At 43.2% G+C, this 14,710-nt stretch overlaps 1 protein-coding gene across 7 annotated transcripts in view; it reads left to right on the top strand.

Moving 5' to 3' along the window:
- The window catches only part of LOC136837164 (zinc finger and SCAN domain-containing protein 12-like), a 316,716-nt gene that overhangs the window by 67,447 nt on the left and 234,559 nt on the right, over window positions 1-14,710 (top strand). For all 7 annotated transcript variants that reach the window (XR_010852613.1, XR_010852612.1, XM_067101833.1 and 4 more), the window contains exon 2: window positions 8,407-9,263. Coding sequence is in view for 5 of the 7 variants with exons in the window: in XM_067101833.1 (XP_066957934.1) it covers window positions 8,430-9,263 (834 nt within the window). In the remaining 2 variants the exon portion in view is untranslated. The remainder of the gene's footprint in view (window positions 1-8,406; window positions 9,264-14,710) is intronic.

Raw genomic sequence — 14,710 nt, 5'->3', positions numbered from 1 at the left:
GAGTACCTTGAGACACGATGGACATTCCGTCAGGTATGTAGGAAGGTTAAATGTGATGTCCAGACTCACTGCGATGAATGTTCCCATTGGAAGGCACAAGAGAGGGATGATTACATTCGTCATCGCCAGTCTTTGGCTAGTAAGGGCGGCAGACGTTGGTCAGAGTCTCGTTGCCTCAAGTGTCTCAAACTTCTGCTACAGATCAGTTGATGGATTTGGCAAGTTCAAAGGTAGTCAAACAGATAGGGGATAGGATTGCAATTAGTAAGGAAAATTCAATAGCTAGTCTTCTTCAACATTTCTCAGATAGGGATAGTAGTAGTATTAGGATGTCTAATTCTTCTTCCTTTTCAGCTCCCCTGCCTGTTCCAGAACCAGCCCTAACGGGTGCTTAGGGTAATGGCAGAACCGCAAACCTCCGAGTGGGTAGGGTCTGCTGGCCCCCTCGGCACGGAGCAGGCATTTAAGGATTCCCCCCCCCCCAACCCCCTTGTAGTATTGATAAATTTAATGTTGATAATGTTAGGATCAAGATCTAGATATGATAAAGGAGGATAGGTTTCGGTTTGGTAGTGAGGAGAAGGTATTAACAGTGCATTGTCGTTCTCCTGAACAGGTTCTGGTTTCAGGTTCGAGTGGTTTTTGTGCTCTGACAAGAGTTTCTCCTTCATCTCTTCTTTTCGATCTGGCTCAGTCTCAAGTCAATGTTTCAGTTACGGTGCGGCAGAATCCTTCTGCTTTCGCTTCTAACTCACTTCCTACTGTTTTCTAAATCTCCTACTGTAGTTTCCCCCTTCCCTGTATTTTCTACTCCTCCATCTAGTAAGGCGGATTATGGTGTGTCCTTTCGGCTTCTAGAGTAATTTGTGGGACCTGCAATTGGATGTGGCGGGTTATAAGACGCATGGCGGGTTTTTTTTTCGACAGGTATAGACCTATGGCGAGAGGTTATATTTTTTCTCGAATGTTTTCTCTAACATTAGAGAGTATGTGACACAGTAGTGCCCAGAATTCATGTTGGATATGTTTTCTGGATTATTGAGGGGGGGCAGATTCAGTGTACCTTCTTTCCTTTTTGTTCTAAGTTTTCTTCTGGGTTATCTGTCGCTTCATCTCCTGCTCCCACATTCTCTGTTACTCCCTTTTCAGTCTCCTCTTCGGCCTTTTCTTCTTCTGCTCCGGTCTTTCCTGCGGCTTCCGCATCTTCCGTTTTCCCTCCTTCGATTTTGGTTTTCCTCCGCTCGGGTAACTTCTTTTTAAGCGTCTGCTATTCCTATGCCTCCCGCCTTTCCCTTCCTCAGTACAGTCTTCTCCGGTAGGAGGAGCTTCCAGACAGGCGTAAACCCAGTTTCGGCAGATTTTGGCCACAGGGGTCTCATGTTCCATCTCTTCGGGTATGCTCAATCCCTTGCTTCCACTTCATGCGGCTGTTCCGATGGTATCAGGTATTTCACAGGGTTTTCCTGTCAATTCCAGTTTGAGTTTGCACTCTGCGGTTTTGGCAGGTCGTGCGGTACCTTCTTCGAGCGGTCCGTGGCTTTCATCGCCTGCATTTTCTGCGGCGGTAATTCAGGGTACCTTCTACCTCTTTCATTCTCCCTCTTTCATTCTCCCTCTTTCATCTCCTTCCATCCCTCCGCAAGCGGTTTCGTTTGCTCATCCTCCCCCAAGATTTAACAATGTGGGTTTGGCTACTCTCACTCGTCTTCCCCTTGGTAATAATGGGGAATCAGCTCCGGGTTTTTATCAATTCAGCCTTCTCTTCCTGGCGGGTCCAACTATGCAGATTCAGCTCCGGGTACCCGATTAGGTGTGGGTGTGCAGCATTCTGGTTAGGTTGGTCCGCTTGCGGACTCTTCATCGTTGTCCAGGGCTTCGTTAAGTGCCTCCTCCTTTGTCGGTCTTAGACCGTTCGGACATTGCGGAACAGGATTCTTATCCGCAGGTGCAGGAGATTCTGATGGACTTAGAATGCCCTCTTGACAGTAGTAATGATTACGCACACAGGCTTGAGTATGTTACTTCTTTGTACCCTAAAGCAAGACCTCCGGACCTCCCGATTTTGAGTTTTTTTTTATGACACTAAGCCAGCCCATGCCTCTTTTTCGTGTTGGCTGGTTTGGTTTGATCGGGTTAGCCAGGCTTTGGAGGAGACGGACGTTCGCTTAGCATCGGTAGTTGCTTCTAATAGACAGCACTCTTCTCTTCTCTCTCCGAGTAGGACGATTTACGCAGTTCGAGGTAATCCTTCAGCAGGTGTCAGGTTGCCCCTCAACGAATCGGTTGAGGCACTCCTGTTTAAGTCTCCGGCATTGTCTCGGCTCGTAGGGACTTAGGGAAGCAGGTGCTTGGAGTATGTGTTGCACAATCAGACTGAGGCTTTTATGCATTCTTTCTGGATGCGGTCAAGTTATTGTAATGCGGGTTTTAAAGGCTGCCGGCTATGTCCCTTCGGATCCGTGGCTGTTGGCAGCCTAATAAATTTATCTCAAGGGGTCTGGCTCACCAGGCGAAAGCTTTGGCTTCATCTACGACGTTTGGAGCAGGAATGTCGAAATTTCTATCTTGCTCATCTTCCCCCTCAGTATCCGGACGTTTATAAGAGTGATTGCTTAGAACACCATTAGCCATAGCTAATTCTTGTTCAAGGATGATGACGTAGCCAGTATGACGAACATGGTTTCTTCTAACTCATGTCTCCAGTGTCAGCAATTATGCATCGTTGAGGACACAGTGTGCTGGGTATCTAGACTATTGTTTGATCCTGGCCTCCTCTCTAGAGGAGCTAGTAAGAGCGAGGGAATTCTATGGAATTCTTAATAACTCAGGTAAGAGGATTCTCTCCCTTCCTCTGAGGGTTTTCACAACCGTAGAGAGAATCCAGTCGGTCCTTCAACAGATAGATTGGTTCCCGTCCAGCGGGAACGGCCAGTACCAGCTCGGAGAAGCCTCTTAGGGAGAATGTCTCTCTCTCTCTCTTTTAATTCCAGGGTCTCGTGTCCGGATGCGCACTTTCTTCAGGTATGTCTCAGGAATCGCTGGGACTTCCACAACGAGAACGCAGTTATAGTCGGGAGCGATTCTTGCCTGCTGGATTGTTTGTGGTAGTCAGAAGTGCATCTGACAGGGGAAAGGTCTATCAACTCCCCTCTTCCTGACGTTCATCTGTACACAGGTGCTTCAGATCAAGGTTGGGAAACAACCTTGGAGGAATCCAGGCCTTGGAAACGAGTAGTCAATAAATCTTCGGGAAAATCAATGCTGCCAAGGAAGCCCTCAGTTGTTCACAGTCTTAGTGCACAACAGAGTAGTGGCTATGTTTAGCGACAGCGTAATTGCCGTGTCGTATCTGAAGAACTCGTATGGGGGGGGAACAGGCTCAACAGAACTCAATACTATAGCACAGAGAGTCCTGAGAGGGTGCGAAGAATGAAAAGTATCGCTTCTTCCCTTCTTCCCCAATTTATTTGGGGGGGAGAGCGGACTTTAACTCTGGAAGTATTATGTCAGGTTCTCCGGAAGTGGCCAGCAACTGTTGACTTATTGGCGACGTGATTAGACCATCGGCTTACGGATTATTTCTCTAATGGTGTCCCCATGTCGATAGTCACCGAGGTGACGTTACAAGTTGGAGTCACATGCAAGTGTATGCCTTTCCTCCAACCGGTCTCATTAATCAGGTAATAGGGAAATTGCAGGAGAGTGTCGAGACGACCTTGACTCTAATAGCTCCCTGCTCGCCATAACACGCTTGGTTTCCGGAACTCCTAGAGCTCCCTACGGAAGTTCCAATGCTCCTACCCATGCGAAACTACTTCTCAGATGACCGCATTCTTACTATTATTATCCAAACCCTCGCGTACTGGACCTAGTTGCAGGGCAACTGTAGAGAGACCCGCTAAACAGTCCAGACTCCCTAAAGCTGTGTCTTAATAGTTTTCTTTTAGATTGAGTAAGTCAACCCATAAGCCTTACCAGGTTCAGCTAGAAATGGTATAGAAGTTAGTGTTGTAAGGAAGGTCATTCTATCTCTAGACCTTCCATAGCCAAAATAGCATATTTTCTTTAATTCCTCTGGAAAGTCAAGAGTCTTTTGTATTGGGCTATTGCTGACTACCGTTCAACGATTAGCGGTATATTTAGTTTCCACATTCCTGAAGTTTCAAGTAGTACGACAATCGATGATTAAATTCTTTTAAGATTGAATGTCCTGTTTTGCCGGCTTTTTGCCTTCATGGGACTTATTGGAAGTACAGTCATACCTAAATTACGGGGTTAGGTTCGAGCCCCTTGCAAGGTGAATTTTCAAGTTTGGCATGGTCTTTAAAAATGCTAATAAATGTTTATTTCAGAGTTTAAGAACTAAATATGACCCTAATCATGCTCATTTAAAAGCTAACTTTTAAATGAACTAAATTTAGTGTAATTTTATTTAAAATTTAGCTTATTACCCTTAAAAAAGGAATACAGTACAGTAAATGGTTGACATAAAAATTGAGTATTGCACAGTTTCATAATAGCGCATTTACAGTAGGTGCGTGCGTATACTAATGTTACTCCTAATTCATGGGATGCCGTTTTCTTTGTCACTTAGAGTAAAAGCCGTTTTCTTTGCGTCACTAGGCAAAACGTAACAGTCAACAAAAGTACAATTCCATAAAACATCGAAAACATGTACATAATGTTCGTAGAAGGTAGTACAGTACAGGTAAAATTCAATCAATTTACAATTATATACTGTACAGGTAATGACGTACAGAGAATAATAAGTTGTAAAAGTATGTTTGAGCGCTAACTACGAATGAGAGAGAGAGAGAGAGAGAGAGAGAGAGAGATACTGTAATAAAGTAACTGTACTGCTTTTGTATCGTATTTATGCGCAAATATATAAATACAAATTTTCCATTCTGATTTTACACCTAAAAACACAAAAACTTAAAAATTATACACACTTTCTACAGGGTTATCATCTTTGAAAAATGCAGGGTATCACATCTTGTAAAAGTACACCAACTGAACGTGCTGTAATTACATGCACATACAGATTGCACCAGCACTTTTCTCCGAGGTGAACAGAGTAATTTTCAAAGAATGACACTTATACAACTCTTAGTTACATCTCTGATATTACATTAACGAATTCATTTTATCAAGTGAGCGCGATTGAACCACCTCATCTCAAGGTCATGTAAAGTCCTTGTGACAAAGACTTTGCAAATGGACGTAATACTTGTATGATATTTATGTACAGAAATATAAATATAAATTTTCCATATTGATTTTACAGTTAAAAGCATGAAAACTTATAAATGTACTTCAAACATTAAAAAAGCATTTTCTGCAGGGGTATCATCTTTGAAAAGTGCAGTAACTCTGCAAATGGGTATCACATCTTGTAAAAGTACACTAAGTTAATGTGCTGAAATTACCTTTGCATCATATTTATGCATGTACAAAAATAAAAATAATACATTTTCGATACAGATTGTACACATGAAAGCATGAAATGCGTTTTTCAGAGATTTTACACATGAAAGCATGAAATGCATTTTTCGTAGAGATTTTGCACATTAAAATATCAAATGCATTTTTCATACAGATTTTACACATAGAAGCATGAAATGCATTTTTCATACAGATTTTACACATAAAAGAATGAAATGCATTTTTCATACAGATTTTACACATAAAAGCATGAAAACTTGTAAATTCAAAAATTAAACACCCACTTCTGCAGGGTTTCTGGAGAATTTCGTGTGTCTGTGAAAATCGCGGATGCCCATTAGTTAGGTTCCAGTGAAAAGTTCATATGTGTGTGAATTCGCGCATCTCGAATTGTGTAAGATCGAAGTATTACTGTATTTCAATATTTTTCTTGCTTTCCCCTGCCTTTGAACCTATTGAAGCTATAACGTTAAGACACTGACTAAGAAGTTGCCTTTTCTTATGGCTTTAGCTTCAGGTAAAGGGTTGGGCGAGGTTCAGGCAGTTTCAAGGTTGGGTTCCTATGCGAGAATGATACATATTTGTCTGTCTTCCGGAATTTGCGGCAAAGACAGAGTCAGAGGTTAAAACTCAGCCTCATTTGTTTAAAGTTCTTTATCTGCAAGTGTTCATTACTGGTGATCCAGCGGAGATATCCTTATGTCTGGTGCGAGCATTAAAGTCTATTTATCAAAGGTTGCAAAACTCCTTCCACTGCCGCACATACTTGTCTCTCCGGGAATCCTTCCCCTCCGCTTTCAGAGAATGCGATTAGTTACTTTCAGAGGGAGGAGATTTCCCAGGCTTCTCAGGGTTGTTCTTCGTCATCTTCAGCTCTGTATTTTCCTGACCGCACAGTATTCAGAGTATGTCCAATTCATCTTCCTTTCCCAGGAATTATTTACTGCCATCTATTCTGGAAGCAACTACTTGGAAGTCCGTCTCGGTGTTTACTCATTTTACTTAGAGATGTTTGATTCGCCTCACAGCTTTTCGCAGCGAGGTCTATTATGTAGGGTGCGTTCATTTAGCTGAGATGGTATTAATGCGGAGGCTCAGAGGGTTATTCTCTTAGTCCACGTGTAGCGGTGAAGTCTATTATCTAAGGTGCGTTCATTTAGCTGAGGTGGTATTCGCTTAGTGCGGAGGTTCGGAGGGTTATTTTCTTAGTCCATGTTAGTGGCGAAGTCTATTATCTAGGGGCGTTATTTAGTTGATGCGGTATTCGCTTAGTGAGGAGATTCTTAGGTTAACCAGATAGAGGAATTCTGTTTAGTCTTTAGAATTCTTAGGCAACAGTGATAGTATAATCACATGAACTTATGTTTAGTACGTTTTAAGTATCTTAGTCTTTGATAGTTTCCCTACGAGAGTCCAAGGGGGTACTCTAGTAGGTTAGGCTATTTTGTCGGCACCGAGATACTTCTTCGCTCGTCGATCGTCGGACCTTATCCAGAGGATCAGCGGCTCGGCATACTGTTTTATTTCCCTCCATACGTGAGTGGCTATGAATAGCCACATGGGAGGTCACCATACTCCTCCATACATGAGAGGTTCTGAAGAACCACATGGGAGGTCGACGGACTGAGACAGTATGGACCTGACGGGTGATCAAAGTACTCTCGAACATGTCTCATCACCAAAAGCAACGATTGATAAGGTGAGTGTTTAACTAGATAGGTATCCTAGCCGAGAGTACTGACCTGACTATTGATCAAAGTACTCTCCAACAAGTCTCTTCACTGAAACCATTGATTGATATGGTGAGTGTTTGGCTAAATGGATATCTTATGCAGAGCAGATTGGTGAGCTACCATCTCTGCGGTTGTCAAAGGGGCGTGCAATAGAATTGATCCCTCCTCCTCTAAATATTGTTAATCGGGCTAATTTGGGTGTTCAGGGAGTGTATTGCAATATGAAGTTTTCATAATAAAACTAATATTGTAATACTTACCTGAATGATTCCCACCCTCCTTTCCCCACATCAATTTTGACCTTGAATAAAGCAATTGACAAAAATGGGGTGTGTCAGCGCACACCTGTGTCAGTGTTGCCAACCGTTTATGGTAGCTCAAGTGACAAGATTTTACCTGCAGCGTTGATAACATTAGCTGTTAAAATTCCCACTATAGTGGGATGGGTAATTGAGAGTTGTTTGGGCTAGTGGGATTAAGGGCTAATTCAGGTGTATTACAATATTAGTTTTATTATGACAACTTCATGTTTTTAAAGTAATTTGTATTTTTCCTAACATACAAACCTAAAGGTCTTTACATTTATGGCCCACCTCAGCCAACCCTCATTCTGATACCTGGGCTGAAAGGCAAATTGGAGTGCGTACAGACAAGTGGGCGGGACTTCCACCCCTACCGTTGGTAGTTAACTACCTTGTTTGAAAGTTAAAAGGCTGTTCCAGCTTGCAGTATCCCTATGTAAAGACCTTCAGGTTTCTATGTTAGGATAAATATAAGTTACTTAAAAAATTTGTATTATTACTTTAAAATATGCAATATTATGGCTAATAAGTATAGTATCTCAGAAGATGCAGTCAGACTCCCAGCTGAACTGTCATGAGCTGTTCTTCCCAAGATTGTGCAAAGGGTATGTCCAAAGCATCTATATCTTCTCTTCATCATGATCTCATCTGCGTTTCAAACTTCCTTGATTTCCTGTGCCAGCAGTTCTCACTGTCATGCTATGCAAACTCTTTTAGGTGTAGTTTCTTGGTCATGCCAAGATTCATGTGCGTTTAACAATACAGATTATACTGGACAATGCAGCTATGAATGTTTTTTTTTTTTAAAGATTAAAGATTAATTACATTTACAGGAAATATTTATATGTACAGGTATTATATTTGTGTGGTTATACTTAAAAAAAAAAAAATCCAGTTGTCCAATATTGGTATGCTTTCTCTTTCAGGGTAGGTGACTTTAAACTTTAAAATGGACTTCGAAGAGCAGAGAAGAATGTATGCCATGAACATTCCTGGCCATCCCATTGCTAGCCATCATGCAGGCAGTCAACAAACTACTGCTCAGCAAGTTGCCCAACAAGTTGCCCAGCAACAAGTTTCTCAGCAAGCACCACATAATCGAATATTGATGCCTGAAGGTCCACATGCAATGGTTGTTGGAACTCGACATGGACCTATGGATGCAACAATGGCAACAATGACATCACAGATGGCAGGTTCTCAGCAGATAACTATGCATCATACTGTCCATCACCAACAGCTTGTTCATCACCAGCAGCAAGTGGTTCAACAGCAAACAACACAACAGCAACAGCAACAGCAGATGCTTACTGAAGTTACAGTTAGCATAGCTGAATCTTCCCAGGAAACTGGAACAGGACTTGCTGGAGTTGTAGAAGAAGTACCGGTAGAGGTTGAAGACCATGAGAGAATATTAGGATTGGAAAGGGAGTGTGATGTAGATGAAAATATAACAAATATTCATAGCGTGCAAAAGTCTTGGTGTCTCATATGTGATAAAAGTCTTCCAGTACCAGAATCTTCATCAGAAATTATTGATCTATACAAGGCAACAATGACTGTAAGCCAGCGAAAGTTGTCTGCAATGTTAGGACGTTTGATAGGCCTTACACTTTATAAGGCACATAGCACATCATTATGCCGGCGTTGCTTCGAACTTGTTGATCAAGTTGATGGATTAGAAATCGAGCTAGCGGATACCAAAATGGAGTTAGTTCAGCAGTATGAAGCAACTATATCTCATCGGCAGCCTCATGCAAAAAGAGAAATAGAAAAGCCAAGTGTAAGTAAAGTGCTTTGATCATATATTACAGACTATTTCTAATGTTGTAGATTTAATGAACCTTTTGAACTTTATTTTTCTCATTTCACCTCAGACCCATTCCATTCACATAGCCAGTGTGTGCAACTACTGTACTGTACTTGATTTCCTGGTACAGTGCTCCAAAACTTGGTTGTTCCTCTACAAATATACAAACTATCGGTCTTTACATAAGTGCTTCAGTGCAGCTGGAAACAGCCATTTAACTTTTAAACAAGGTGGTTAGGTAGTTAACTACCATCTGACTGGTGGGAGTCCCGCCTGCCCGGAAAATAAGCATTCACTTTGCTTTTGGCCGCTGTGTGATGAGGGGCTGTGTACCTACTCTCTGCCTGCTTGCCGTTTTGCTTTGCTTTTTCCCGGTGGGATCTTTATGTGTGTGTTTTTTATATTTTGCCTTGATTGTGTTTGTGTTTGTAACAATATTGCCATGCAAACCCACGAATCATCCAAGCCTGAGCGGAAGGGCGGTGCCCAGCATGTTTGCCCAAGCACCGCTTCTAGATCATGCTTCCATTACCGCTCCCTCATTGATGTTGACCCTCTTCTTCTGCACTAGTTGAAGAGGGCATGACTGTAACCAAGACACTATGTGTGACGAGTGTTGTCTTTGGTCTCCTGTGAATTGGATGAAGTTTTCGCAGAGGAGGAAAAACAAGAAGGAGGCTTCGAAGGCATTTTTCAGGAGTAATATGCCTCCAGTGGTACCATTGGTTGCCGACGCTTCTTCCTCTTTCCTTCCTCCTGCGAAGCCTCCTGGCCTTGCTGTCACTCCTATGGGAGCGATCTCCCCTTCGTCATCTTCGCTTGCTTCATCAAGTGGAAGTCGACGTTGGGGGCTGGGTGATCAGGATGACCTCTGCTCGGTGGTCTCCATTTGCTCTGAGGGAGAGGGATCCCCTTCGGACCAAGAGGAGACTGCCTCCCCTAACCCACCTTTTGCCTCTTCAGGGGAGACCGAGGAACTCCAGGAGACGTGGCTTTCTCTGGGCGTCTTGGGTGTTCCAACTGTGCAGGGCTTACTGAGCCACCTGAGAACTTGTGCACCTGTGATGCCCCCAGTGACTCATGCTCCCATAAATGCCATCACTACGACGGTTATGATGACAGTCTTTGCTAAGACGACAACCTGTATAATGACGCATGCTCCGCCTCTGATGAGCCCTGCTGTAATTGACCATACGTCTCCACATGCTCCTGCACTGGTTTACCCTATGGTAACCCTTCCTTCTGCTGCACCTGCTGCTCCCTCTTCCATGGGAGACCAGCTACCCCACGCTTTCTTAAAGAAGATGTCTCGGAAGAAGAAGTCGAAGAAGAGGAGTTGTAAGGTGCCATCGTTATCTTCATTGTCTTCATCTTCATCATCTGCCACCTCCTCACCTTCTTCCAAAGCTCACTAGCAGAAGAAGAAGAAGATTGCTTCTCCCACCCTGAAAAGTCCTCACGAAGCTTCCAAGGGGCTGCCTCCCTCCACAGGGGAGACAGGGATCTCTTGCTGGCTCTCCCCAGTCTCCAGACTCAGGGGCCATGTCACTGGTCTCGCTGTGACCCGTGACTTAGGACTTCGAGTACCCACACACTTGAAACCAGTTTCGGGAAGTTACCTTCTAGGACTGGTGTAGTGCCTAGCTCTTCTCGTGTTTCCTCGGACACTCTGGTAGAGGAAGCAATTATTGATCGTCCTGGACATGATTCGAGAGCTTCAGATGCTTGGACCTGCAAGCAGGACCGAGTCACTCCGGATACTTGGGTTTTGCTGAAACCTCGAGTCACCTCTGCCAATACCAGGGAGTCAGCTCCAAGGTCTGGTTCTGGCACTACATGAGAGAAGGTGACCAAGCATGCAGGTGCTTCTTCACCCCCTGCCAGTGCTTTCTCAAGTACTCGGCCAGAGTCCTATACGGGTGTACAGTCGACCCCTGCCTATTTGTGTTCAGGATTCGTAGCTTCACCTATTCGCGGATTTTTCTGCGGAACTTTTCACTGAATTATTTACAAAATATTTGGTAATTCGTTGGTTTTTTTAGTCGAGAAATATTCACTAATTACTGTATTTTCATGTTATTTTCATGACTAAATACATTTTTTATGATAATATTAAATATTAGGGTACTGTATACAGTACCTAACTTCCCAGGGTTTCCCCCATGTACTGTAAAAAGAAAACAGGGCTGCTTCAATACTGTATGAGAGAAAATGGATATACAGTACTTGAAAATAAGGGAACTTGAATAGTTTTCACACGTAGCAGTAAGCCATATATTTTTAAGGGTAATGTTTTTAGATGACTTTGAAATGATATTAAAGTGTTTTAGATAATAGTTTAAGGTATATTCTGTGTAGGATGATAGTTAAAGGTATGAGAGAAAATGGATGTACTTGAAAATAGGGGTAACTTGAACAGTTTTCCCACTTAGCTGTAAGCCATATATTTTTAAGGGTAATGTTGTAACATGACTTTGAAATATTAAAGTGTTTTAGATGATAGTTTAAGGTATATTCTGTGTAGGATGATAGTTTAAGGTTTACATTTGGTGTTTGAACTATTAAAATAAACAGTTATTAACATTTTTAGAAAGGGTCTGCGGTTCGGCTTACGATGTTCCTAGGTTACGACACTTTTCATATATATTCATCAGAAATTATTTCCCGGTTTACGACGCATGTTCCAGGGTTACAACGCGGCGTACGCAGATCTGACGGAAGAAATATGGCTCCAAAACGGCAGAATAATAAAAATTTGGAGGTTTTTTTTATGAAAAACTCAATAAAAATGTACCTAGAGCATTAAAAGTAAGGTTTTCCTAGGATTTTTTACGATTTTCGACGAATTTTCAGTTTACGACAATTTTCGGCTTACGACGCGGCATAAGAATGGAACCCCGGTTGTAAACCGGGGACTGCCTGTACAGTACTTCAAGTATCATCCTACGTCTAATATACCTTAAATAATTATCCTATTACTTTATTGATCTTTGAAATTATACTATTAATACCATTTCAATCACCTTAAACATTTACCCTTAAAAATATATACATAGCCAATAACAGAGAGGGAGATGCACTGACAAGCATGGTTCAACAATTTAAAATGTCAGTAATACAATATATATTTTCTGGGTTTTACGACCTGTGTCATCCGGTGAAATATCCATTCAGCACATATTTCTAGGTAAATTCATTGCTAAATATACCAGAGAAAAGCTAAATGCAAAGCTGGGGTTGCTACTCCCAGTGCGAGCTCCATAAAATGGAGTCGTGTATATGAAAGGGTGAGTTTGTCACTATCACAGGCCTCCGCCCTGTAGACGTTCCCAATGTCAAAAGTTCCCCAGAGCGAGGTGCCGTTACAACGCCTGCACCGCTCTCGGACTGTCAACAAACCAGCGCCATCTTCATTCCATTTTTAGCACACGTCTTCTTTGGTTGTGTTTTGTCCCGTGCGCTATTTGTGGCTTTTCTTTTTCCTCGTGATGGCTTCTTCACAGGATATGTCATCTTCTAAGTTGAGTGCCATCTCCTCTTTTTATTTTAGGCGGTTGGGGCTCCTTTTTTCCTCCTAATTCAATAATTTGGGGGACAATATAACGCCCGCCTCAGCCACCTTTCTCCCGGCCTCATGTGACCTTCAGTCTCAGTGCGGGTTTTTGGTGGGGCTTCGTTCCCCTTCTTTTTAATTATGTTTTTATGTATATCCTACATAATTTCATATTTGGTTTATTTTTGTTTGTGCTGTTACCCTTTCCCTGGGGAGGCGCGGGTCCTTTGGTCTCTTAGGCTACGAGTTTCCCCCTCTGGCCTATACGATCTTTATTCAGTCTTATTTAATTTATTTTTGGACCCTCACCTCCTTCAGCTCTTGGGTATATTATCTGAGATGGTACGGTCATGCCTTATAGTTTCATTATACGATTAGCGCATGGATGATATAGATATTTACAGATTATTTTGGTTGTTTATCTTTCGTGAAGGTCGGCCATTTTACCTTCCGTGCCTTACATCGCGTTGGGTTTGGTTCACCCTTCTACATGTGTCATTTATTATTTGAATTATTTATTTATACGTGTTATTATTGTGTGGTTAACTTTTACTACCCTAGTCAGTTAGATCCCGTGTTCCCTCTTAGGCTATCCTCCCTGACTGCTCGTCGGCTCCGATAGGTTAGCCTAGGGAGTAGGCTACTTGCGGCTCTGCTCCCTTCCACTGCAGGGGGAGGTTAGGTGTGTAGGAGGGTCTCATGTTCTGCGCTTTCCTGATATTTCATTTGGTTCGGATGGGTGTGTTAGGACTACGTTTTCCCCTCCCCCTATTTCGGCCTTTCCGTTTGGACTCTTGAGTCCTAATAAGGTTAAGCTAGAATAGCGAGGGTATTCTTACTCGTAGCCTACCCCTGTCCGAGCTGCCGATTCGGGTCAGCATCCCAGCTTCATGAGTATTCCCCCTCTCCTACCACCGTCTCCCTCCCCTCCCTGCTCCATTCCACCCTTGGTTTGTTTTCGCATACTTCGTTAACTTACCAAGGCTCTAGAGCTCTGAGCCCTTCCCTTTGCCTTAGTAGCCTACATTCCTTCCCCCTTTCCCTGCATTGAGTGGTTCTCACTAGTTCTCTCTACCCAGGGTTACCAATCTTGATTGATCGGCACCCTGTTGAGAACTTGTCTGGTGTCTGGGGGTGCCTCCCCACTCCTGGCCACCATTCTTTGTTTACCATTTCTTTGCGTCCTTTGGCCTTTAGAGGATTTCCCTGTCTTCTCTCCTTCCGTGATAGTCGTTCGTTATGATCGGCTCCTCGGGAGGGGGGAGGGGAGTGGGCCTTCTGGCGTCCAGGGGGTGCTCTCTCACTCTCTGGCCGCCTCTGGTGGGCCCCCTCCATTGGCCTATCCCCCTCCTTTCCCTAGCGTCAGTGTGAGACGAGTTCCCCCAGCCAGGGTGTCGTTCTCTTGGACCGTCACTCCGGGGAGAATATTTACGGTAGCCAGTTAGAGTTTTCCACCTGACTGTCTTCTGTTTTCATGTCCGCACGTCTGCTAGTTATTATGCTCCTTGTTAATTCTCAGTTCTATTCATTTAGAACATTGTTCCTTTACCTGGGTATCTATCTTGACTTTGGCTAGATCCTTTTATGTGTCTTCCGCTAGGTTGTCGGGTTTTCTCATTACCCTCCTTTCTTGACTCCACTCCGGTGGGTATGGTGTATGGTTGGTTGGTGCTCACCACACCTCCCCCGCCGTCACTATATGTAAGGTGTAACGTGACTCCCCCGGCGCCGAGCGGAAATCCTTTATTATTTAAGTTAAGGTTAACCATTCACGTTAATTCCTTTTGGTTTTTTAGTTGACGCATGTTCTCAGAGGGACCTCCGGTATCTCCGGACTAACTCCGGCGGTCCCTTTTATTTAGCATGT

This window comes from Macrobrachium rosenbergii, chromosome 58, assembly GCF_040412425.1.
Source record: "Macrobrachium rosenbergii isolate ZJJX-2024 chromosome 58, ASM4041242v1, whole genome shotgun sequence".
Lineage (NCBI taxonomy): Eukaryota > Metazoa > Arthropoda > Malacostraca > Decapoda > Palaemonidae > Macrobrachium > Macrobrachium rosenbergii.
The sequence above is the reverse complement of the archived record's forward strand: the minus strand, read 5'-3'. Positions and strand labels throughout refer to the sequence as shown.